Here is a 26064-nt window from a genome sequence, read left to right on the forward strand (position 1 = left end):
AGAAGTTGAACTTTTGATGTGAAACAATAATAAAAAATACTGTTTTAAAGGCAAAATTCTTTTCATGCCTTTTCTGCTCCAGGAGGAAAATTATACTCAAATATCCTATTGAAATTACTTCCTGCAGTAGACTTCTAGTCTGATTTCTTAACAAGCAGGTCTAACAGATATTCATCAGAGGCTGAGGTTATATCTAGTAAATCATATAATTCCTGTAGGCCCTGTGGCTGAGTATGTTGGCCAACTGAATGAGACTCAGGAGACCTGAACTCTATTCCAGGTTCCAATACTAGCCTTCTGAGAAACTTTGAGTTTATATACGTTGTTATCCATAAACCATAGCAAATGGTACTGACTGCTTTTGTGAAGGAGTTTGAAATCTACTTATAAAAAATGTTGCGTAGAAGCTACTTATTGGTGTCCTTATTATCAAGAGAAAGGGCTCTGTGCAAAATCACATGGAATGTTTGTTTTCTCCCTGAAGAACAAAATTAAGAATGCTTCAGCACATCTGCTAACAATTAAGCATGCTACAGTTCTGCTACTCTGCATTATTGGACACTTTTGAAATGTGTGGTGACAAAGAGTTTTGCCCTTAAACATAGAATTTGTTGCATGGCTCATGCTTTCTGTAGGGAGACTGTAGGCATAAGTGCACATGGTAGAGCACCATGCCATGAAGTGGGTTGTTAGTAGGCTGCCAGCATAGCACTGATCCGGGCAGAAGGTTGGAGGGAGCTCAGAACATTGACCATCTGGTCATGGTGAAGGCTGCCTTTCCAGCGTGGTAGGGGCATGGCCAGGCACTGGTTATGTGAAGATTTTCTGTATTATTTCAACCTACAAATCTTTCTCTTCTACAAAGCGTGCCATCCAGCAATGTTAAGTACTTTGTCACATAGACAACTAGGTATTTTTTTTCGAACTTGTATACAGGAAAAGAGAAGCAAAGAGCTGGTTGAGAAAGTCCAGCTCTCCTGATTCATAAACTTGTCTCTTCTATGAAATAATTTCCAGGAATCTGCTACCTAATAGATTATTTTTTCCCACAAATTTTATCACCTATGCCCTGACTTTAGAAGCCGTTTTAATGTTTCATTTTTAAATTTTTTATTTTCTGTAATGTAACAATGAAATAAATTGTAGCTAATTAGCCTTGATTTTAAAGCCAGGAGGGATAAATAAGACTTTATCAAAGGAATAGCCATGAGAGTATGATTTTGTCAGTTGTACCTTGTGCTTGTGCTTAGCAGAAAAAAAAAAAAAAGTTTGGGTAGCTCATTCTTTTTATGCTAATTACTATCATTATCTTATTTCCTCTGCTTAGTCAGTGTCGCTTTGCATAAGGCAACTGATCTGTTCATTGCCAGTGCTGGAATGGTCTAGTATGACTGCCCACCTCCGCTCTTGTTTTGCTGCATCTGTAAATGCATGTATTTATCTGCTGTTCATGTATGTATTTAGTATGTTATTATGTTGTTCACTGTGTGGTGTATTACATAATATCCACAGGGAGTAAGAGCAGAGCATCCGGAATTTAAACTCAAAAAGTGGCTGACATGGCCACTTGTTAATTCCTTGCTTACTGCAATTCCTGAGCCCAAAGTTTTTCCACTGTAGGATCTCACTGTCCTACATTTGCATAGGATTCTTCTTAAGCCACTAACATTTAGATCTGACTGATGTATGCTTGGCTTGGGAAAGTGATCTGCAGCTTCAGTTCATGGTTTTCCTCAGGCAATTTCTTACCACGTTGCAGATCGTTTCAATTCCAACATCAAGACACAACTCTATCAATTCACTGCTTCTACTGTGGTATCATCTCATTTCCCAAAAGCAGTGTACAGCCTTTTGGCTGGGTATTAATAATAGTAAAACATCTATCATGGTATCAGTTAAAGTATCTAGAATTGTGTCTCAATTATTTATTTTCCTTTTTTTTTTTTTTTTTTTTAATTCACATTTCACCACCAGCTGCATTCAGACCAGGATAAAGGAGATGGATCACTTAAGTACATCCTTTCTGGAGATGGAGCAGGAGACCTCTTCATTATCAATGAAAACACTGGTGACATCCAGGCCACAAAGAGACTAGACAGGGAAGAAAAGCCTGTCTACATACTCCGTGCCCAGGCTATAAACAGAAGGACTGGAAGACCAGTGGAGCCAGAATCTGAGTTCATCATTAAGATCCATGATATCAATGACAATGAGCCAATGTTTACAAAGGATGTTTACAATGCCAGCATTCCTGAAATGTCAGATGTTGGTAGGTGCCAACGAATAATTGATTTCAGTGTCTAATCTGCGTTCTTTCTGTGGACTTACTAAAGGGCTAGAATTTTACAGGCACTGAATACAGACATCCACTGCTTGAGTCTGGAGTAAAAAAGCACCTTAGCCATTTAAAAAAAAAAAAAATCTAAGTCCAGGAAAACAGTGACAAGTTTGCTGGAATCAGATGTGTCAGCTGAGTGAAACCCACTCCCTCTGTTGTACCAGAAAAAATGCAAGATCTAGTTTAGCTCACAGTGAAAGAGAGCTGTGCTAAGCTGTGTTACATGACATGTGTAGAGTTCAATACACTTTGTTAATATGATTTAGTAGCAGTGTGATAAGATGGTAATCCATGGTCACCTAAGTGTGTCCACAACATCCCTAGATCTGTTCAGCAACCCTTCTTTAGTTCAGGAGGGTAAAAAAAAAATGGAAGAGGGCAGGAGCAGAAGTAGCTGTACACAACTCAGGAGTGAAAACTGTTGCTTGAGTCAACTCATCACTGATTCGGAGACACAACATTAACTTCCTATGACCTTTGCTGCTCTTTTTGTGCAAAAGGAAAAAGGTCCAAAGTCCATTGAAGTCCACTGAAATCTTTCTATTGATTTAAAATGTATCAAGCTGTAGGAATAAGTCAAAAAAAGAAAAGAACTTCCTTGAAATACGGTTTTAAGATTGGATCTTTTCCAGAGAAGTTGTCAGGTTTTGATTCTTTGTCTCTGATTCTTAGGGAGGTCATTTTGATTTCTTTGTCAGAGAGACATAGATAGTCAAACTGCAAGAAGCACATTTCTAATCTGAAATAATATCCAGGGAGAGAAGCATTAATTAATCATAATCAAGAGTGAGATTAAAATAAAGCTCAAGCAGTATGAAAATAAAGACTTTGGGGCATACTGTCTGCTCTCATTAATGGGTCTTGTCACATGGATGAAATCTCATCTGGTGAAGGAAGAACGTAATATTCACAAATCTGTTTTAAATGCCAAAACCAAAGCTCGTTTTGTATGTTTGTTAACACTTTGCCTAGGGTTCAACACCAATTCTTTCTCTAGAAGACACATGAAATAAACAGATTTACATTCCTATGCCAAATACCTTACAAGCATAAGTAAATTTGCAAAAGTATATTTTTGACCTAGATTCAAATTCTAAATGCCTTCAATATCTAAGGGAGGGTGTATTTCTAGTTTCTTCACAAGAAATATGGTGAAAGATCTACATATCCAATCAATAACTGTATATTTTAATGAAGTGAGAATAAACCAACTATATTTTTGGTTTTGTAGCTATGTGCTTTAAGAACAGAGAAGCTGCTACAAAATAAGAATACCTCTCTAACTTTTTGCCACAAATTTGACCTGAACCTGAACTATGCTTTTTCTGTATCATAAACTGCCTTGGCCATGAAAAAAACTATGGATTTATATTTTCTTTAATTTATCATTGCAGGTACCTTTGTTGTGCAAGTCACTGCAACTGATGCTGATGATCCTACGTATGGCAACAGTGCTAAAGTTGTCTACAGCATTCTCCAGGGACAACCATATTTCTCCGTTGAATCTGAGACAGGTCAGGGGACCTTATCTGTCATTCTATGACAATGTCTGCAATTTAAAATGACATACTAAGACAAGCTAGGACATATTAGACAAAAACTTCAGAGATTACATCTTACTGAGTGCGAAATCTGGCAAATTTAAAGGAGCAATACATCAGCAAACATGACACCTACCTTAATTTAATCTTAACAACAAAGTCTAATAAATACAATTAGTACTGGATGTGAACCCGTTTTCAATCATTTTTAACAAGCAGTGGGTACAGAGGCTGCTGTGGATGCTTAAATTAAACCAAATAGGTTGGCTTTTAGAAGAAAACGAGAAACAGGTGGGTGTGTAAAAAAGTGTTTAATTCTCATAGATCTTCATAATGACTAAATTAAGACTGAGGACTTGTTCAGCTTAGGGTTGTTTTTTTTCTTCTTCTGCTTCTTCAAAACTTGTTTAAAGTAATTATAATTTCCGTACATCTGCAATATATCACTTTAATGTTAATTTTATGGAAGAAATCTTAATTGAGAATAATGATAGAAGAGGTAAAATTGGCTCTTGCGCTACACTGGAAGATCACAAATAGAATCCAAAACTTCTGAGTTCTGTTTTTGGAAGGTGTTTAAATTATACACAGTGACTGGAATTCTTTATGGGCTGAATAACAGCCAGCTTTGCAACCTGTGCATGTAAAACACATGAATTCTGACTGACTGAATCTGCTGTACCATTGACTATCTGACTAAACAGATATTCTCTTCCCGAGATGTATAACAAACTTCTCCACCAAGAAACAAAGGATCTCAAGAAACTCCTTAAATGGGAACATCCATTGTGATAGGTTGCTGGAAGCTAAAGAAATCAGTTCTCTTCAGCACCATTATAGGAAAGAATTTATTATCCCAGACAATTAATCTGCTTTTAGCATTGTTTTTTAAATAAATCTTAAGATACTCGGGCAAGGAAAAGGAGGGAGAGATTAGATGTCTCAAAGAAAAATCTGAGGTGAAAGAATGTACAAAATTCTGAAAAAAGGGAAAGTCAAGATCAAAGGGACCTTCCCTTCAAGAGTAAGGTATTAGATACTACAAGCAAGGATTTTTGCACTGATGCACTCATTCTGACTTGGACATTATACTATGTGCTCTTCTATTTAGAGTTATAATAAGGATAATGTAGCTGGGAGCTCACGAGTAATAATCTCTTAGCAAGAGGGTTGCATGGGGCACAGAGGGGAATCAAGGTAAACCACAGGCTTGATCTTCCTGCCGTGGAAATCAATTGCAAAACTCCTAGAGCGAAATGAGTCTCTGTCAAAGCCACTGTAAATTTTGCCATGGATTTCAGTGCTTGAATTTCACCCCTTTTGCCTACAAAGGAGTCAGTTCTTAGCCTTAAGAGACCCAGTCATTTTGCTTCATGGTAAAACTGAATGATTGAATTTCAATAGGAGCTGGCCTCACAACTGGTATTTGTGCCTTTGAAGAAGGAAATGACATGCAAAATCATTTCAATAAATGTATAAATAGAAATATACATAACTGGGCATTCTTGGATGCTCACAATTTTCTTAATTACTTTCTCTTCTCCATTTTAATATTGTTGTACTGCCTCTTTAATGATGTCTTGCTGGAGTTAGCCTTTTTTTTTTTTTACCACATCTGTCAAAATAAAAATATTGACAGAACAGGAGAAAAAAGATGGAGCACATTATAATGAACAAAGAGCCTTTTTCCAGTTCAGTGAGAGATTTTAGCATGGAACTGAAAGGGGGTAAATAGTTATGTAAAATAACACTGCTCACAAATAGGTAGAATGTCTTCCTGGGAATGCCACTAATATTGTGCCTGTCACACAGGTAGCAGCCTGAGATATGAGATGACAAGTCTATAATTTAATGTGCCGTCTTATAACAGTAAATATTTGTACTGGGCAAAGTTTACTTATTACACAGAGACTGTTTTGTTCTTTAGGCTGCGAGGTTTTTTAATACGAATTCCCATCAAAGTCAGTACCTTACTTGTGAATTATCCCTCTTTAATTTTCATATTTCAGGCATTATTAAAACTGCTTTGCTAAACATGGACCGTGAAAACAGGGAGCAGTACCAAGTGGTCATCCAGGCTAAGGACATGGGAGGCCAGATGGGCGGATTATCAGGAACCACCACCGTGAACATCACATTGACTGACGTAAATGACAATCCACCTCGCTTCCCCCAGAGTATGGAATATTTACATTCTAAGTCTTTACAGTAGAACGGGCAAAAATGGATATATTTTTTTTCACCTCATGCTGTCATGGACTTACTGAGTATCAGACTTTCTGTAAGAAAGAAAAAGACAAAACACAAGTGAGCAATAGGATCATGCTAATGTTAATTGCAATAAGTGGGAACCGTATCTTTAATATTTTTACTCCAGTTGCAGTAGATAGTCTGAGAGGTGAATTAATGTACAGAATCATTATTTTTCCTCTGAATTAAATAGCTTTGACTGATATAATCTTTATTTCTCGATCAATATTATTTCTATTAAACTTTGTCGTTGACTGTGTTTTAAGACATCCATTCTAATCAAACATATTTAAGTTTTGAAACATATTTATTTAAGTATATAAACTAATCCCAAGAGCAATTCTATCAAAATGAATACTTACAACTGGGAAGCATTTGCCTCATTGGACAAAAGCACATACATAAATATACCAGATATTTCTACCTGTTTTTCTTCCCAGATCATTCGGTAGATATCTGTGTGATATTCAAGGGAATCACTTGAGCCAGATCTTAGAAAGTAATTTCTATTAGTGACCACTCCTGGCCGTAAGTGATTCAAAGTGATTCAGCTTTCATCCACGTCTTTCTTTCTTTCCTCCTCCTTTCCTTTCCTTTCCTTTCCTTTCCTTTCCTTTCCTTTCCTTTCCTTTCCTTTCCTTTCCTTTCCTTTCCTTTCCTTTCCTTTCCTTTCCTTTCCTTTCCTTTCCTTTCCTTTCCTTTCCTTTCCTTTCCTTTCCTTTCCTTTCCTTTCCTTTCCTTTCTTCTTTTTCTTTCTCTTCTTTTTTCTTTCTCTAACACTGCTCTGTGTGTGATGTGTGTGTATCACAGTGTCAGTGTGTGTCAAAGTCAAGAGCAGCTGTTAGAGAAAATAATTGTAGATAGTATCAGACAAATCAGCAAGCTTTGGTGGTTAAGTCACCAGGAAAGTTATTGGAAGCAACTTGTCATTTAAGTTCAAAGTCTCTTCTTAGCTGTGGGCAAAGCATTTCCATTTAAATTAGAGTAACTCAAGAGAAAATATAGCACTCTGCCTCCAATGAGTTAATTATACATCTCTGGACATAAGTGTCTTCAATTTAAAAGCAGGCGATAAAACTTCATAATGCCAACATTCCCCAAGTAGAATTTTTTCAGAGGAAAATACAATGTAACACACTATTACTAGGCATTTGCCTGGATTTTGCTTTTGTGTTACTAAGCTGCATTGGCCTCCGGCAGTTCCTAATGTTTGTCTTTTGGCTTCAAAACATTTTTTATATACAATTTTTATATGGCCAACAGAGACTCTGGTAATGTCTAGAAAGGGACATATATTGCTAAAGATATATGTGTGTAGGAAAACTAAATGCCCATCCTTCCTACTAGAAAAGGTTGTTTCCTCAGGAAGGCCTGAAGACACAGCGACTAACCCATCTGTGCATGCCCAGCATCAACAGTGGGCTGAAAGGGGGTATCCAAAGTACCATGAGACTGACTGACAAAATGTCTTTCTCTATCTGCTGCAGGCACATACCAATTCAGAGCTCCTGAGTCTATGCCACCTGATTCACCAGTTGGCAGGATAAAAGCTAACGATGCTGACGTGGATGAAAATGCAGAAATTGAATACAGCATCACTGAGGGGGATGGATATGACATGTTTGGAATTACCACAGACAAGGACACACAAGAAGGAATTATAACTGTTAAAAAGGTACACAATTTAACACACTTAATCCCAGCCTCTGAAATACCAGCCAAAACTTTATCTAGCACATATTTTTTTCCCTTTGTAGTGTAATGTGATGTTTCTTTTGCATGCTATCTATAGGGAAACTTTACATTCCCTATGTAAAATTTCTTTTATACAAGCTATTGAGGTCCTTCTCATTCCCTCCTTTACTAAACCAATGCACATACTTTGAAGGACCTGAGAGAGTAAATAACCTAGGGAGTAGGATAGGACTGAGAAAAAATTCTGCAGTCTGAAGACATCCACAGAATAACTCAAGGAGGCGCCACCATCCAACAGCAATTTTCTCCCTGTGATGCTTACAGGATTTGCTCACCCACTAGAAGGTGCTGTGTTAAGACCATAGAAATAATCAGTGTCACATTGCCTACTTTGCACTACCGGAAGGTGTTAAATTGTATAGCTATAATGTATTAAAGTATATAGACAAATTTATTTTGACTCACTTTTTTGTAAAAATGTAATGAATAAATCCAACAGCATGCTTTTGCTTTAGAAAAAAATAATCACAGTGCTTTGCTGGATCACAATAGACATCAGCTACTAGGTTGTACATTGGCTGTCAGAAAAGGTTTGAGAAATATTGTTTACAGTGGGTTATCAGGCAAACTTGATAAGGTTACAGATATCATCCTCCATCAGTTCAAGTTCAGTCATCACTAGATAGACATTGTGTAGATTTTCTGAACATGCACTTGCTTGTTGATATCAGTACGACACCTGTCATTACTTGTTTTTTAGAAGATGCCTTCCAGGGGCTGATTATGATATCAGTCTAACTCTGTTTGCATTTCTGTCTGTTGCTGACAGAAGCTGTGAATCTTCTACAACATAGTGGAAAAAAAGGGGGTGACTACTCTCTCCCCACATTTCTCCAAGTACTGTGACAAAAAGTTGCTAAATGCTGCTTCTTCATACTTTTAACAGAGTGCGATATAGTGTAGCCTATCATAATATCATGTTTTCCTTGATAGATGGTCCTGGATGTCTAGACACTAGATGTCACAATGTTTCATTCCAGTGATGGAATGCCAATATTTAAACAAGAAGTTCCTAGAAAATCTTCCCACCTTTAGAGTATGGTGTTTAGAGGGAAGGAATAGAGAAGGAACCATCAAAATGGCAAAAACGACGGAATAAAAGGCATGAAGAGTTAAGACCATCTGAGAAGGAAAGATTAATTGATGTTTAGGAGGTCCAGGCATACAGTTCTCTGGAAAAGTCTTTTTTTCTATACCATATCATCAGTAACATAGAGCCCTATCTTTCTCCTTTCTGCTGGCATTTTAATTCCTGTTCAGTCTCCTGTTATCTAGCACAGGTCTCTCCATGAAATCCTCCCATTTGGCTCATCTGGCTGCAAACCACAGCAATCACCACAGACCTTTCAAACTTTTTTTTTTTTTTTTTCCATCAGGCATTGGATTTTGAAAATAAAAACCTGTATATTCTGAAAGTGGAAGCTACCAATACTCATGTGGACCCTCGATTCCTGTACCTGGGTCCATTCAAGGACTCAGCTACAGTCAGAATTCAGGTGGAGGATGTAGATGAACCCCCTGTGTTCAGCAGACCAGCCTACATAATGGAAGTGAAAGAAGATGTTCCAATGAACACTGTAATAGGAACAGTAACTGCTCAGGATCCAGATGCTGCCAAGAACCCTGTCAAGTAAGCATAGAGTATTTTGGCTTGTGTGTAAATTTTTTACAGCTATAATTTTGATTTTTTTCCTGTCAGCACACACACAGGAAATCACTTTTAACAATGAAATTGTTCAGACATGCTTAAATATGGAGTATTATAGATGGCAAACAATCTCTCACACTTAAGCATATCTAGGTATGTATGATTGTGTTTGGATGGCCCTTGCATCTTGAATTATATCCTACCTTCTTCAGTAACTAATGTTTGTGGTTATTTCTACCATAGAAGAATTTACTGCAAAAAGACCACTAAGATGGTAGTGTTCTCCTTACACCTTCCACATTTTCCAGTGCAGCGTGGTGCATCGTCTTGGCTATATGACAGGGTGGTGATTCAGCAGCCCTCTCCTTTCCCATCTGTCCAGCCCTACTTAAGAGGTCACATTTACCTTCCCTAAACTGCAAGTAGAAATGCCTTCAAAGCAGCTCATGTGCATACACAGACTCTGATCTCACTTGTATTAGTGTAAGGTTAGTAAGATAAGAATCAGTCTCATGGACTTCATAAATTACACTTGCCATGAATCAATAGTCTTAGAGGAAGTGGAAGAAATCTCAAGGTTGGACTAGCTAAACCTAAGCCTTCATTTTTTTGTAAATTAACAGGTACAGTGTTTCAGTATATTTAAAAACATATTGGAGTATTTAAGTCATATTGGATAGAGTATAAAATAACTTTTAAATAGTTGTGTGCTTTAATTAAAGTTCATTGCTACTGACAAGGCAGTAAGAGGAGGAAATGAAAAATACAGCAATATTAAATCCAGGTCAATTTTCAGTATGTCTCTGGGTTGGCCACCTTGGAAATGCAATAGTGCTCTTAAGATCAAATAGAACAATGCAGGTTTAATAAAAACCCAATCCATCAATACTTTGCACTTATGCAACAACTATCTTTCATCAAGACATCTTACAATGTTTATGAGGCATGAGTAAGTTTTAAGCTCTCAGCTCATCTTGCGATTGGGGTAAATATTATCATCTTATTTTCCTAGATGAAGAAACTAAATCTAAAGCGTTTCTGGCAGAAACCCTGTCTGTCTTCAGTTTACATGCAATGCCCTGCACATGAATTCTTGATCAAGACTAAGTCTGCTAATTTTAATTAAGGTTTGCTTTCATTATATCATGACATGCAACAGTTATATGGAGTTCTAGACTAGCAGAGCACAGTAACTTAAAGAGCAACATAATGTATTGTTGACTTTGGTGAAGCCCAGGGACAGAATGAACACTCTCTATAGCATGTCTTCATGGGCATGCTAGCATGAAGACGAAAAATTGGTTGGGGTGACACCTGGGCCCCTTGGAGTCATCATGTGAATCTGCTTTTTTATATGTAACGGCACTGTAGAGCAAGGGGAATGCTTCCCTCTGCTTCCCTGTGGTGATAACTACAACCATTTGCATTTCACAGCAGCACCAGCCCCTAATTATAAGTGATTTACAGTGGATAGGGATTATGCTGTTCATTGTTGAGTACTGCCTACTAGCTTTTTTCTATTAATTGAATCTGTGTGCTAAAACTTACCTGTCTTTCAAAGGGCAGATCTTTAGTACAGTATAGGTACTTTACATATTAAAGTATTGAATAATTATTGAGCAAAATTTAACACAGGTGTCAAAATTGATGCAGTGCAGCAGAAAACTTGTCTCCATTATACCCACATAGCATGCAACGATCAAGGTGAAAGGAGAAGAAAAAGAAAAATGAGGAAAAGGTGAAAGTAAAAGAAATAAACACAGCAAGAGAAACATGAAAATCAGTAAGAGGGGAAGGAAAACAGCAGAGAGCAGTAGTCTGGGAGATGTTAGCTTGCAATAAATGTAATTTTATGGTGCTGATATCTTGGGTATCTCCTAGAATTTAGGGGCACAGGTTGAGTCTGCATCTTTTTGACAGGCTATTTTTTTTTTTTTTTTCATCATGCAATAGAGATGCTAAATCCAATTTTCACTCTGAGCTCCAGGGAAGATGCAATTAGAGTATATATATATGACTTGTCACTTGCTTGTCAATTTTTCTTGACGGGTAAAATAGAATCTTTAGACACTTGATATTACAATGAAAATCTTTCATTTTCTCCTCTACTCGAGTGAAGATTTCTCTTTTTAAACAAACTGAGCCTTAACTCTGTTAGATGAAAGCCCCTTTGATCTTCCATTAAAGGAAACCTTCACAATATCATTATGAAAATGCACTATGAAAAATTCACACACATCGCTTCCTGACCCACAAATCTTCCTGACTTGTGGCTACATTATCCAGCAAGCAGCTGAACATCAGAAGACAATGAAGCAATAGCAAAATATGAAGTGGATATCTGCCCTGGTTGTAAGAGTGCACAATCATTTATGACCTGCCTGTTGGTAGAGCTACATTTCATCAGTCCAGCCCTTATAAATAAGCTTTGCTGTGACATGACATTAAGAAAATGCAAAAATACACCCATAACTGCATTTGAATATGCATCCACATATAGTGACATTAAAACGCTCCTGAGTAACACTCGACTGTCCAGCTATATCATAAAAAGAAGTTTTCTGTTCTGCTTGTGTTTGATTTAAACAGAAATGTTATGAACCTCTGCATATTGAAAAAAATAATTCTGCAACTGGCACTGCTGTATTGTACATCAGATCTTTTTAAATTGTTAGTTGAGTTTTTTTGCCATAGTAACTCCTCAGAGGCATAATGAAGTTCATCAGTCACTGGAACTGTCTCCCTGCTGTGATTTGTTTTACCAAAGTGTCCTAGATGAAAATGTTCTGCAAACAAATGTAAAGCTTAATTTCGTTTGTGTATTTTACTGACAACATATTTGCATGTGTTAGATTCTCTCTTTCACCTTCCTTCCTGTGATGTATGAGGAGAGACTGGAATCTGCACAGATACCTTTTAACTTCCTAGCTTGTCAATTTCTCAAGGTTTGAAAGGGATGAAGTCCTGAAATCTGACAAATACACACCAGTAATTTCATTAAATAAATGTAAAAATTAGTTTGATGTTGTCTGCTTAATTCTTACTAGGTTATAATCTGTAAGTCAGAATCACCACAAATTCAACATAATTAACAGCCCTTGATCAAAAGAGACTGAATTATACAAACTGAGAAACAGAAGTGACAGTCTAGCTTATTAAAATCATCCTTCTAGACCAGGGTTAATGGAATAATTAGAATATACTTTAACTGCATTGAACTTGTATGTATTTTCTTTTGGATGTGAAGAAATAAAATTAACATTTCATTAAGAAGCTCTTCTTGTTTTTCTCTTTTGGTTTTTTGTTTGTGGGGGTTTTTTTGTTGGTTGGTTGGTTGGGTGGGTTTTTTGTGAGTTTAACTTTCCACTGTACAAATGTCTGAATACATATAGTTTTACAAGGACTTATATTTTAAAATCCTTAATATCTTGAGGAAGAAGTCCTCAATATTACAGGTCTGGTAACCTTAAAAAAAGTACAGAACATTTTTTTAAAATTTCCTCCAGATACTGTACCACAGATTGAATTTGGGAAATCTTAAAAAGTAAAGATAGTGATTACAATATGCCAAGGCATTAAAATATGCTAAAGCAGTAAGATATTTTGTCTGTTCATAACATGAGGCGTGAGTGAAAGTATAATTGAAGAAAAAAAAACAATGAAGAGACAACTTGTGCCTAAAGCTAGTTGCTTACTTAAATATTTTGCTGAATAAGAGCCTGAACACACTATTACAGTTGGCTGGAAAATGTAATCTATGGAAAATCCTCATAGTTCATTTCAAATAAGAATGCAAAATCTAGATTTACTGCAAAATGGAAATACCAAAGTATTTCAACTGAAAGATATGGAAATGAGCTACAGAATATCTGAAAAATAATTGAATTCACGGAATACCAACATAATATCATATGAAAGCCAGAATGAATGAAAGTTAAAATGAAATGTTTACCATATCAAATACTTGCTTTGTCAAAATATAAGAGAGTCAGACCACTTTGTATAAACTTGTTTCCATCAAGCATTTCAGCTAAGTCAACAGCTTCACATGTACTATTTACATTTGGACAAAACAAGACAGCTTGCTGGAGCTGTCCCATCAGTCAGCGCCGCATGTTACAAACCTTCGCTCATACTCTTTTCAAGCTAACGTTACAGTGCTGCATAAAGGCACTAAGTTAGTGACACCATTGCTGACTTTATGCAGATGAAGTTGGGGTACCATTAGGAAAGTGACAGCAACAAATAAAAACAATCAATTCCTGAAAAACTGGCAAGCTGTGCCCATGGAAGTCCTGCCAAAAAAAGTTAGCTTTTTCTGCGAGTACCTTTGAATCTCATTTGGTTGTTTCCATAAGAGGTTAATGTGGAAAAAGACAAATAATTTAGTGCAAATAATTTATACCTGAATACTTGCTTGTTTTGTTTTGTTTAGGAAGGTAGATTACACTAAAATTCTCATTTTAGAATAAGACCAGTCAAATTTGCTGTGGCTATTATATCCCTTTTTATTTTTTTTTTTACTTACAGATAAGAAAAATAAAATGCAGTTATAAGATAATTAGCAAGTTAGTTCATTTTAAACCTTTGACAGAATCATATTTCAACTGGACTCTTCTATTCCCTCCTTCTTCCGTGCAAAGTCTTTTTCAGCAGTTAAGAGACACTGCACAGGTACTGGGAAATCTGTGCAGAATAAGGGAGGTCTCATGCTGCTGCTCCTAGGGCAGAGCCAGGAACGGAAATTTTTCTTCAACCTCCGCATTCCCCTCGATTCTGCAGTGGCAGTAAACTCTGCCAGTAATTCTCCTGGTCCAGTTTTCATCTGACTGCATACACACCTCAGCTGTATTTTTATCCTTGTCTGGACACAAGGGACCATGTCCCTTGTCGAGTAGCTGCCGTGTCTCCAAGCTGCCTTGTCTCCATCGACGTAGCCTGCAAGACCAAGGGAGCACACGGGGCTTCCTGAGGCTCTGTCCTGCGTTGTACTTCAGCACACATTTGGGCTTGAAACAAGAACAGAATAATGCAATTGCATTCTTGCTTTAGCAACATCAGAGACATATTTCTGTCAAAACCTCCGTAATTTATGTAAGAATTTTCTCTTCGTGAGAGATGAAACCAAGCCACAGTCTTTGAATTAAGGTGGTAGCACCCTCTTCTATGAACGGGAGTTCTCTGCTTTTAAAGTTGGATTCAGTTCAGTAGAAAAAGTGAAAGATCAGACTGAAATTCAATCCATGTTCAGACTCCAAGTTCCTCCAGAGCTTGTTAGCATTCATTTTCACATCTAGATACCATCAAGCAGGGCTGAGCATGTTAGTTTTAATGAATTACAGCAAATCTTTATGTGATATGTACTGTGGAATAATGAATCTCTGTTCCGTGCTGACTTGTTTTGGGGGCAGTTTTTTTAAACACTGGGAAGTGAAAGGCAGAAATGCACTCCAGCTGTCAAATCTTATATCAGAAATGATTTGGAACAGTTGAGATATCAAACCATAGAAAGAGAATTTTATAATGGGAAAGCCAACTCAGCCTTAAACTTAATATCTTTCAGGACACAGACTTCACATTTCTCACTAAGAACAAAGCTTTGATAATTCTCAGAGGTATGTAAATTCTGCAGTAATTCACTTATTCACTGACAATGCTCCACCTTCTAAATCAAACCTCCGATGTGTCATTATCCAGTAGCTCAGAACTAGCTCTTTGTGTGAATATATAAAGACTCTGAAGCCTGCACTGAAAACAAAAGACAACCCCATTTACTAGCTGTTTGATGTCTAGTCTCAGAAAATGGTTTAAGACCATAGAAATTAAAAATAAAGCATTCTCCTAACCCCTGTCTCTGTATTTCCAGGTACTCTGTAGATCGACACACTGATATGGACAGAGTATTCAACATCAATTCAGGAAATGGTTCGATATTTACCTCAAAACCCCTTGACCGGGAAACGCTGCTATGGCACAACATTACAGTAATAGCAGCAGAGATCAGTAAGTCAAACCTAAATACCACTGCTGTCCCTGATGTAATGGATTTAGCCTTCTAGCTGAGCATGGAAAACGACGGCTGGACAGATGTCAGGTTATATGGATAGTCCACTCAATACTAATGAAGAAGCAGAAACTGCAAGAGGTGGTCTGCAGTTCTGTATTTACTAGGGACACAGTTCATGAAGAGGTAACTTAGCTGAGTAGGGAGGAAAGGTAATAATTTTCTGCTTTCTAATCAGTAATAGCCATTTTTAATTTCGAACATGATTGTTGAATTTTGAAATTCGTGTGCAGCAAGCAAGCTGTTTTAAAGCCAAACTACATTTCATGGCTGAATTCAGTCTGCTCCAAACTGAATATAGCACAGGCTGGATGTTTTCAGCTAAGACTAAGGTAGTTGGTCTGAGGTAGGTGTCCAGATCTTAACCAGTTTTAAAGATTTCCATTTTTAATTTCTTTCCCATCCTTTGAAATTACAAGCTGTAGTTACAAATCAGTCCATCACTTAGTTTAGAATTGCTCAGAAGTGATTTTGTGATAATACTGGTCATGTTGATTTTATAAGTGGAAATACCAGGGAACTAGATAAGGGCATGTATGCTTGGTGGTCTAAATAATCAATTCTCATTATTATAATACATTAACTATAAGCACGTGACACGCTCAAATATTAAGGAATGCAATTCTTTTCACTTTTGCAGAGTCACAGTGCCTATGATTGTGGAGCATGGTGGAATGATAGATAGATCTAATATAAACACCAGTTCTATGACTGTCACAAAGTCTTTGTGCAATTCAGAGGCTAAATGGCTTTTTTCTTTTAACATAAACCCAGACAATATAAGTTCTATTTTGTTATGTTGTGTATATGGCTCAACCAGCTGCTGAATGGTGAGAAAAGTGTAACTAAGGAGTACTTGAGTCCAGCTTGCTTTATTCTTTTAGTCTTTTTAAAACTGAAAACTGATGTGAAACAGTAGTATTGAAGCAAGCAGATGGGGTTATGTGAAAGAATAGTGGGCTGTAGCCTACAGGAGTTATGTTTCTTAATAATTTTCTCCCTCGCTTGAAAGTTTACATCTTTTAATGCTAGTTATGTGGTTTCAGCATACCAAATACTGACTTCTGGCTGACTGTTAGTCAGGTGTTTGTGTTTCTGTGAAGTCTTTGAAGAAATAATCTACGATCAAGACTTGTATGCTACGGACTGAGTTCCTTGTAGAGGAGCAGGGGAAAAATAAACACCCAAAAAGGAAAGAATAGCAAGAACATTTGCGAAGAACATTTACATTGATCCCAGAGGAGCTGAAATAGTAGACAGTAGCATCTATATAAAATACTCATTTACTTCCTTGTCTCCTCCCCCAAGGACAGACCTTCTACTCAGCCAAACACTCTCAACTAAACCTTTTGTTTAAAGACAGACACACAGATGTCTGTCTTAATTACCATTCCTCTTTAGTCTGAATCCTTCTAGGCTGCAGGAGGTTCTTCCCAGGTTTTGCTTCACTGAGCCTAGACCAAATATGGCATAAATGGGGTAGATGCCTTCCAAAGGCAATTTTCTTGGTTGAAATGCAGCTACTGTTTAAACAAGCCTTGGTCTGATTCAGGCTACATCACTAGTTTTAGTCTCAAGAAACTAGACTGGAAAGCACCACTGCTCAATGCTCCTAGCTAAACCCAGTAATTTCTAGCAAGGCTAGCTAAAATCCCATTCCACTGAGTTCTAGCTAATCACTGATTGCTCTCAGTGACATACCATCCCATCAAACTCCAGGCATATTCCACTGAAGTAATCTAAAAGAAATACCCAGTCAAATTACAGGCAGGGTGCACATTCAGATGGATGGGTGCTTCCTTTGATACCAAAAAAGAAAAAAAAAGAAAAAAAAAGTCATTAAAAGAAACACCTTTCAGTGATAATTGTTCTTGATTTCATTTTACAGTAGAAAAAAAATATGAAAATATAGAAGCTGTTTTACCTTTAGTTGTCTAGAATTGTCAGTAAGTCTAGATAGCTTCATTTTTTAATGTTCTGCTTTTTCACCAGTATGAGCTGCAGTTGCTCAGCAGCCCAGAGAATCATGCTGTGAATGTTGTGAACAAATAGTTGGTGAAACACTGCATCAGTGCATCTGCCGTTGTCAGAAGGCAAACTGGTGATAAAACTCAGTAAACAGGGTTACTGATTCACAGCTGCAGAATTACAGCTGATCTAGGGGGAGAGAATTTTAAATATTCTTTACTTAACACTTAAGGGTAAATCAAACACTGGCAGGACTTTGAGGATGTATTCAGAAAAAGAAAAATCTTTAACAGTTTGGTTGCTGGCTCAACAGAAAGCATACTACTATAGAGGTGAATAGATTTAAGCAGTTCATTGAGTGTCTGTGGCTTTTTTTTGAGATGGAGCACAGCAGTAATTAAAGGTTAATGCAAACAAATTAACCTACATTAAGTAATTTGCAAAAATATTTTGAAAGATTAGCAAAAAAAGACTTAAAGATGTATATATATATTTCAACTTACATTTTCAGTAAATCAGAAAAAGGCGCTTGTCCATAGAATACAGAGTTTTTATGAAGATTCTTTTTATTACAGTATCATTTTAAATTGCAAGAATTTTAAGCTCCTAGAAATAAAATGAAAATATACAGCTCATGGTTCAAAAAGCAGGAAAGAAAACAATTGTAATTCTTGAGAAGAAAAACATTTGCCAATATATTTGAATATATTTGTTAGAAAAGTATGCCCTTATAAAATAGTCTCGCCAATAGTCCTGCAACTTCAAATGAGTACCTTTGATTTCTGCCTGTTATAAAACCTCGACATTTATATTGATGTATTTTAGCATAGAATTCAGCCTACTCTATATTATGCATAAACTGTTATTTTATATATTGAATGAATTTAGCCCAATGGCTCATATTAGAAAGTGGTTCATGCTTAATGGAATCGTATTAACTTCAATAGGACTGTGGAGCTTTAAAGCACAATATTTCGTTCAAATGACTGAGCTGTGTAATACAAATATACAGTGACAATTTTGGAGAAGGCATTTTCAAATTTATAAAACTATGATAAACACAGTAATAGGACTTTTATTAAAGCCTAACTCAACAAGCTATTATAATGAATGCTTGTAGAAGCGTACAGTCTTAGATCTGCTATATTTTATTGCACTATTTTTTTCACTTGAATCATAGGTTAAAGTGCATTAATAAACTATATTAACATGGGTAGGAAATTAACATAGCAAAACTCAGTGTGAGCCCTTATGAAAGGGAGCGGGGAGGTGTTTATTGTAAAAGAAACTCATTTTGATCACATTCACTCATAGATTTCACTCTCTCACATTCCCACATCCACACACTCCCAGGAACTGAGGCGGTTATGTCTGGGTGGCCTGGCCTAGATATTTTTTTGTGTGTGATATGGAGCACGAAGGACACAAATCAGGTCCTGGCAAAGTCTCTTGGTTTTCTTTTGATCAGTGATGACAAATTGGTTTGAGGGCAGGTCTTGTACCTTTTAGGATTTGATGGTTGTCATGATGTGACTTTTTGCCTCAGAATCTTGCCTATTTCACCATTCACGGCTCCCACGTGAGGTTTCTGCCTGTTACCTTTCCTCCTTATTTTCTGTATCTTCATGACTAAAACCTGTCTCCTTGAAACAGAAAAAGGAATAGTCTATACAATATGAGGTGCATTTCCAAATGTTTCAATTTTCATCTAGAAAGATGACAATATTTTCATCACTATGTTCAGGAATATCCTTGTCAAATTCAATCTCTTGGCACTATACAGTCCTTATAGGGAAAAAAACATGCTTACATATGGGGATCTGCAGATTCTATGTAATGCTTATGTTCTTCAGCTGATACATTTTAGTGTTAAGTCTAGAAATCAGCCAAATCAATTCTCAACAGATTAGAAAATATCTGTGATCACAGCCACAGTTACTATTTATATAACATAATGGTAATCATGGTAGCTTAAGGAACCGTGTCACAAGATTTGCAGGGGTCAGATTATTATATATCACAGGTGGAGATGGAAAAAACATCCAGTCCCATCTTCATGATTCTTCAGTCTTCCTGTTTCAGAGTTAAGAAAGAGAATATGTATTAGAAACTTTGTTTCACCAAATTGTATCAGTTAGGTTAATAAATAGATTTTGTTTAATTCCAGTATTACTTATATGCATCATACATAGATTCATAATCATACTTGGAGTGTTCAAAAGAATTTGTAAATCCTGGGCTCCCGTCTAATCTTAACTGCATAGCTTACACAAAATCAGAGTAATGATAACAAAGCACAATTTTTTGGAGTTCACCCTGTAACACATTCCCTAGAAATCAACAGAATATAAGTGGAGTGTTGTGAGAAGAATTGAGGCAAGGAGCCCCTAAGTCTGTCCTTTTCTTTTCCTGCATGGAGTCAGTAGCTGGTCTAAAGAAAATTTCTATTATTTCTGGTTTTATCATTTCAGACAACCCAAAACAAAGCAGTCGTGTCCCAGTGTTCATTAAGGTTTTGGATGTAAATGACAATGCTCCAGAGTTTGCCATGTTTTATGAGACCTTCGTCTGTGAAAATGCGAAGGCGGAACAGGTGTGTTTTCTGCTTGTACTAAGAAAATATTCCAAATTAATTGAGTTTTCTACTACTCTTGCATCACTTCATCAAGGAGTGTACTTTGCATTGCATCGAACTGTTGGTTTTGCAAAATTAAAATAGACAGTGGCTGCACAGTATCTGTTTACACTTAGTGTTCTTGCAGCTAACGTGACAGCATGTTTTACACTGTTGTTTTCTGTACTGCACCTTGTCAGCCCTGATTCAGTTTTGCTCTGTGGTTCTCTATTTATTGAGGCTCCTCCACTGTCTCCTTCAAAAAGTTTCAGGTCCATAATTGTTGCAGGTCCTGTCTGTGATATAACTATTTCCTGACAGATAACTCTCACTTTACCAGTCCCGTTACTAAATGGTTCAAAGTAGCAGATAATTTGGAAAATTCATCCAAACAATTCCTGTGACAGGAAATTTGGGTAGATAAATAAACAGTCATCTTGGACTGTCTCACCTTTCATCTCTATTGCTTGTAACATGTAAAAGTTTCCTACCCATCTGGACTGGCATCAATCCAAGCCTGCTCTTGAATTCAACATGATTTTCCCACCAACTTTCAAATTCATTACATTACTGGCTGGTGGTATGTAATGCAATAGCATGATGATCCTAAACAGCATCACCAGCACACACATCACTTTTGTTAAGCTCGCCATAGCAGCACCAGCTGCTTTAAAGCAGAAGAAAAATATATGAATACAGTAAGATTACTTTACAATCCTAGAGTAAAAAAATAAGCGTAAGGTCCACTGACTTTGCAGTTAATTTTTTTCTTATTGTTTCAGCTGATACAAACATTAAGTGCTGTTGATAAAGATGACTCTTACAGTGGACATCAGTTTTCATTCTCCTTAGCTCCTGAGGCAGCCAGCAGCTCAAACTTTACACTACAGGACAACAGAGGTGAATTTCTAGGAAGACTTTTCTTTATTATCTCACCCTTGCTTTCAGTCTTCAGGTGAAGATTTAATGTGTACTTTATGTTTCCAGACAACACAGCAGGGATTTTCACCCGAAAAAACAGATATAACCGGCACGAAATGAGTACCTACTTCTTACCAGTTGTAATATCAGACAATGACTACCCTATCCAGAGCAGCACTGAAACGGTGACTATTCGAGTATGTGCTTGTGACCATCGAGGAAAGATGCTGTCCTGTAATGCAGAAGCCTTGATTCATCCTACTGGTCTTAGCACTGGGGCTCTTATTGCCATTCTTCTCTGTATCATTATATTACTTGGTAAGTAGCTCAGAGATATTTTGTTCCCTTCATGGTTATTTTGCATTTCTACAAGTGATTATACCAAGGCTAGGACAAGAGCAAAGCAAAGACATATTTGTCTTATCCTGCAGTTCTATTATTGTATTTCCTCCTCTGAGGGCTGCTACAGATAAGGTGTACAGAACACATCCTAAATAATCTTAGTTATCTAAAAGTTAGCAATGTCCAAGCAAGAAGAGGCAGCTGGGCTCCACCCTTTGGTCAATGGAAAGAGACAGGCACATGTAGAGAGACATTCATTCCAATCCCATATTTGTATCTGAGGTGGACCAGATTGATCACCCTCTGCAGTTGTGCATCTCTTCCTGTTGACCATAGAAAGCCAGATAACTTCGTTTTAAACAACTAAGTTCCCATGTCTAAACTGAGGAGAAACAAGCCTTAGTGCTTCTGTTCTGCTGGAAAAAGGATGTTGAAATGGGGTGGCTACTAAAGCACTCTCTCAAAAGCTGCAGGGTCCTCCCTTTCAGGAACCTGTGAATATGAAGAGGCTGGATCCTGAATGTGGAGAATGTATAGATCTCTGGCTACAGCACTTACAAGTGGTCAACTTTTTTTTATAAAAATAAAGACAGTTTGCAACACCTCTCAGATTCTTCTTACTCAGGTACCAGCCCCCTTCTACAGCACCAGTGATGGATCCCTCAGCCATTAGCCATCATCTGCAGAGAACTAGGCAGTTCTCCAGAGATGTTATTAGTTCACCTTTAGTGTCTGGCCAGGAAAGAAGGGAATCAAATCGATTTTATAGCAGTAGTGTCAAGGAAGTGAAAAAATGTTTCTGCAGTGATTCCATTTCTTGCTGTCATACTCATATGTTCCTTGGACATGCTCATCACCACTGCAGAATCATCCTGATCTTTACTGTTAATAAAATTTCTCTCTCCAGTGATCAAAGATCATGTTGTGATTCTCAGACTTTAACAATATAGTCATGGATTATTCAAACAAGCACTATCCCATTTACAGAAAAGATTCCCACAATAACAACCTTGCCCTTAATTCACCATTAAATTCATTTTTCAAAACACAGTGTCATCGCCTTTAAGGCCTGAGCTCACTTTGTGTTCAGTTCCTTCCCAGAAAAAGAAATCTAATGCTGCAGATAGCCTTGCACTCGTTAGTACAACTGTGCTCATTAATATCAATCTGACATTAAACGATTTCCTGTTTTATGTCAATCGAAAATAATTGATTCTGTGTGCTAAGCAGCACTTTATGTCAATTACTGCTCACGCCACCATGCAACATAAGCAGATTTTGAATTAACTCAGCTATATAATTTTCTATTTTCAGGCTGGTTGCAGGGTTTGCATGTGCAACCAGTACTGAGTGAAAAACAATACTCTGGGCAGACCTGAACCACAACTTAAAGTTTAGCAGCAACAAAAAGTGACTGTAAATTCCTAGGTTTATTTGCAGTTTGAGTAAGTCTAGCAGCTTATCAAGAGGCCTCAGATACTGTTAAACACTGACATGCAAATAGAGGTGATGTACTTTAACATACAATTTCTAATGAGGTTTTTTGCCTGCAAGTTCAGCACAAAATAAGAAAACCCAGGTATCAGAGATGTGACATAATTAACAAAGTCTCATCCTTGCATATTCTGTGTAACACCCTTTTTACTAATGAGATACTTCAGCAACCCTTCATTCCTACACATTCTCAGATCATTCTACCAGTTGCTATTCCAGAAGTCCATTCAAAATCAACACTGTGTTTTTCAGGTTCTCCAAAATTTTCTTCAGCTAGTTCTGTTCTCTCACATAGACTTCCCCCCCAACACCCCCATATAGTGTCACAGGTTTATGCTCTTAAGGAAAAGAATTATCTCTTACTGTATTTTTGCATAGCAGCACAAAAAAGTATCACTCAGATTAGGACCCTTACGTGACACTATATGTAAATCTTCACTATTAACATGAGAGCCTGAAGCTTTCACCATCTGAATCATAGAATCATAGAATAGTTTGGGTTGGGAGGAACCTGCAAAGATCATCCAGTCCAACCCCCCTGCAATGAGCAGGGATAACTTCAACTAGATCAGGTTGCTCAGAGCCCCGTCCAGCCTGGCCTTGAATGTCTCCAGGGATGGGGCATCTACCACCTCTCTGAACCAACCCTCCTATTCCTTCAGTTTCGCCACCTCACTTATATCCTTTCAACTCATATTAACAGATGGCAATATGACACAGCAGGAATTAGAGCATTTTCCTACTTTATCCTATCTTCTTGGGATCCCTCTACAGTCAATGAAGAGAAAGAGTATGAGACTCTTCCACAGCATGCTTGAGCACACCTACAGATAGCATCTTGCTCTAAGCAAACCTGCAAGGGAGTCCATCATAAAAAAATAAAGGGGTGGGGGGGCTAAAATCTTGTTTTGGGGATGTCCTTAGTCCTTGGTATTGCCCTTAACAGGGTTACAAATGAGGAAGGGAGCGCCAAAAACAGTTACTGTGCTTTGACTCACCATTTTGGAAACACAGCTGACATGAAAGATAATTTTGAACCACCTTATCATCTCATATGTTTAGGCATTTTCTGATTTGGTTTATCTTGTTATGAAAAATCTATGAAGACAGCAAGATGTGTCTTTTCTCAGAGTTGGCACAGCAGAGCTGAAATACTGAGCACTCTGGACCTCAGACTATGAAAGCAGCAGTGATAGTAGTAATACATTGCAGCTCCTGGCTGCTGTTAATTTGTAAATATTCAGTAATTTAACCATCTTAAGGTAGTATCCTGCTGAGAAATCTGAAATTAGGTTCTAAAGGAAATAACGTGTTGAACATATCCCCTCCTACCCTCTATGCCAGGGGTGTCAAACTCATTTTCACTGGGGGCCACATCAGTCTCATGGTTGCCTTCAAAGGATCAAATGTAATTTTAGGACTGTATAAATGTAACTACTCCTACATTTATCTATGCCCACTTCCCCAGCAATACCAGGGATCATTGTTGAGTAAAAATATTTAAATTTGGATCACGCCCTTGGAAAGAGTTCCTGCCCTCCAAATAAATGAAATGTAGATATATATACGTACACATACACACACACTTTAGAATGACAGGCATTAAATTATCTGTTTGAGAAATCTCATGCCTTTGGCAGATTAAATAATACCATTACCATAGCTCATCAGCCTAAGATTTAAGGCATGTAGTTTTTTAAGGTGATGTAGATTGTAAAAACACACCAGAGAGGTTAATAAAACTTGAACTTTTTGCTGGCTAAAAATCCACTCCATATTCCTAGTTTTTTTCCAGAGGAAGACTGACTTACTTATCTTGAAATGCAGCTTTGCTGATCTATTGTCATAGCCCAGTACATACTAGCCTTGTCCATAGCACAAAGCACATCTCATACCAGAGGTTCAAGGTAAATAACACCTGATGTTAGTTATATTGGAGAAAGTGTTTCTCCCTTCCCAACTATCATGAAACTAGTTTTGTTCTCAAGGCAACAAAATTGCTATATGACTGAGTAAAAATGTGCCTACTGACAGAAAGATACTCCACTTGGCTTCTTATAAGCTTGACGGCTCCTTTTCTTCCAGTGCATGTCCATGCCATTTCATCTCCCAGGGTACCCACAGGCAAAGCATGCACAGTCTGAAAACCTGACATGCGCATCTGCAGTTTTGCAACACATCTTTTAAAACTTTGAATTCGAGCAGAGTTGCAGCATTTCTTCTTGGTTTTAATGGAGTTCAGGATAAACCTTTCCCTTTCTCTTCCCCTGTTATTTTTGTTTCCAGTTACAGTGGTGCTGTTTGCAGCACTGAGACGGCAGCGGAAAAAAGAGCCTTTGATTATTTCTAAAGAAGACATCAGAGACAACATTGTCAGTTATAATGATGAAGGTGGTGGAGAAGAAGACACCCAGGCATTTGATATCGGCACCCTGAGGAATCCAGAAGCCATAGACGATAATAAATTACGCAGAGACATTGTGCCAGAAACACTTTTTGTGCCACGACGGACTGCAACAGCACGAGATAACACGGATGTCAGAGATTTCATTAACCAAAGGTTAAAGGAAAATGATACAGATCCAACAGCACCCCCATATGACTCATTAGCAACTTACGCATATGAAGGTAATGGTTCTGTGGCCGAGTCACTCAGCTCCTTGGAGTCGATGACTACGGACGGAGATCAGGACTACGATTACCTCAGTGACTGGGGGCCTCGGTTTAAAAAGCTGGCAGATATGTATGGCGCAATGGACAGTGACAAAGACTCTTAATACGTTGCCTTTTTTTTTTTCTTCCTTCCTTCCTCATAATCAGAAACAGCATTAAGATATGTGAAGTGGCTATTTCTTTCTATTTCTCCACAGTTGTGTGAAAGGGTGCTCTGTTCTACCCATTCAAATTGTCTAATGACTGCAGTCCGTGTGGATCAGCCGTCAGAAAGCTTTTTCTAGCATAATTTTATGAGCTTCCAAGAGGCAAAGTTCTTATTTTTAGTGCATCCAGTTTATCAAGCCGATCTTACAACCACGGCAGTAGCGGAAGGGAAAAAAGGATCAGACGGGGGGCAATATTTTCACTTGTTCTGCTTATATTGTAAATTGGAGTATATTACTGTTTAAGCTC

The 26064-nt window shown here is 37.5% G+C and overlaps 1 protein-coding gene across 4 annotated transcripts in view; it reads left to right on the plus strand.

Moving 5' to 3' along the window:
- LOC135986278 (cadherin-6) overlaps window positions 1-25712 on the plus strand; it is a 50329-nt gene extending 24617 nt beyond the window's left edge. Inside the window, exons 2-11 of one of the 4 annotated variants that reach the window (XM_065630211.1) lie at window positions 1975-2269; window positions 3733-3852; window positions 5889-6056; window positions 7617-7804; window positions 9261-9514; window positions 15399-15535; window positions 20036-20157; window positions 20961-21078; window positions 21151-21417; window positions 25222-25712. In XM_065630211.1, coding sequence (XP_065486283.1) covers window positions 1975-2269; window positions 3733-3852; window positions 5889-6056; window positions 7617-7804; window positions 9261-9514; window positions 15399-15535; window positions 20036-20157; window positions 20961-21078; window positions 21151-21417; window positions 25222-25712 — 2160 coding nt within the window. The remainder of the gene's footprint in view (window positions 1-1974; window positions 2270-3732; window positions 3853-5888; window positions 6057-7616; window positions 7805-9260; window positions 9515-15398; window positions 15536-20035; window positions 20158-20960; window positions 21079-21150; window positions 21418-25221) is intronic. The other 3 variants (XM_065630213.1, XM_065630214.1, XM_065630215.1) reach the window with 3 other exon arrangements.
- The last annotated feature ends 352 nt before the right edge of the window (window positions 25713-26064 follow it).

The sequence above is a fragment of the Caloenas nicobarica genome, chromosome 2 (assembly GCF_036013445.1).
Source record: "Caloenas nicobarica isolate bCalNic1 chromosome 2, bCalNic1.hap1, whole genome shotgun sequence".
Taxonomy (NCBI): Eukaryota; Metazoa; Chordata; class Aves; order Columbiformes; family Columbidae; genus Caloenas; species Caloenas nicobarica.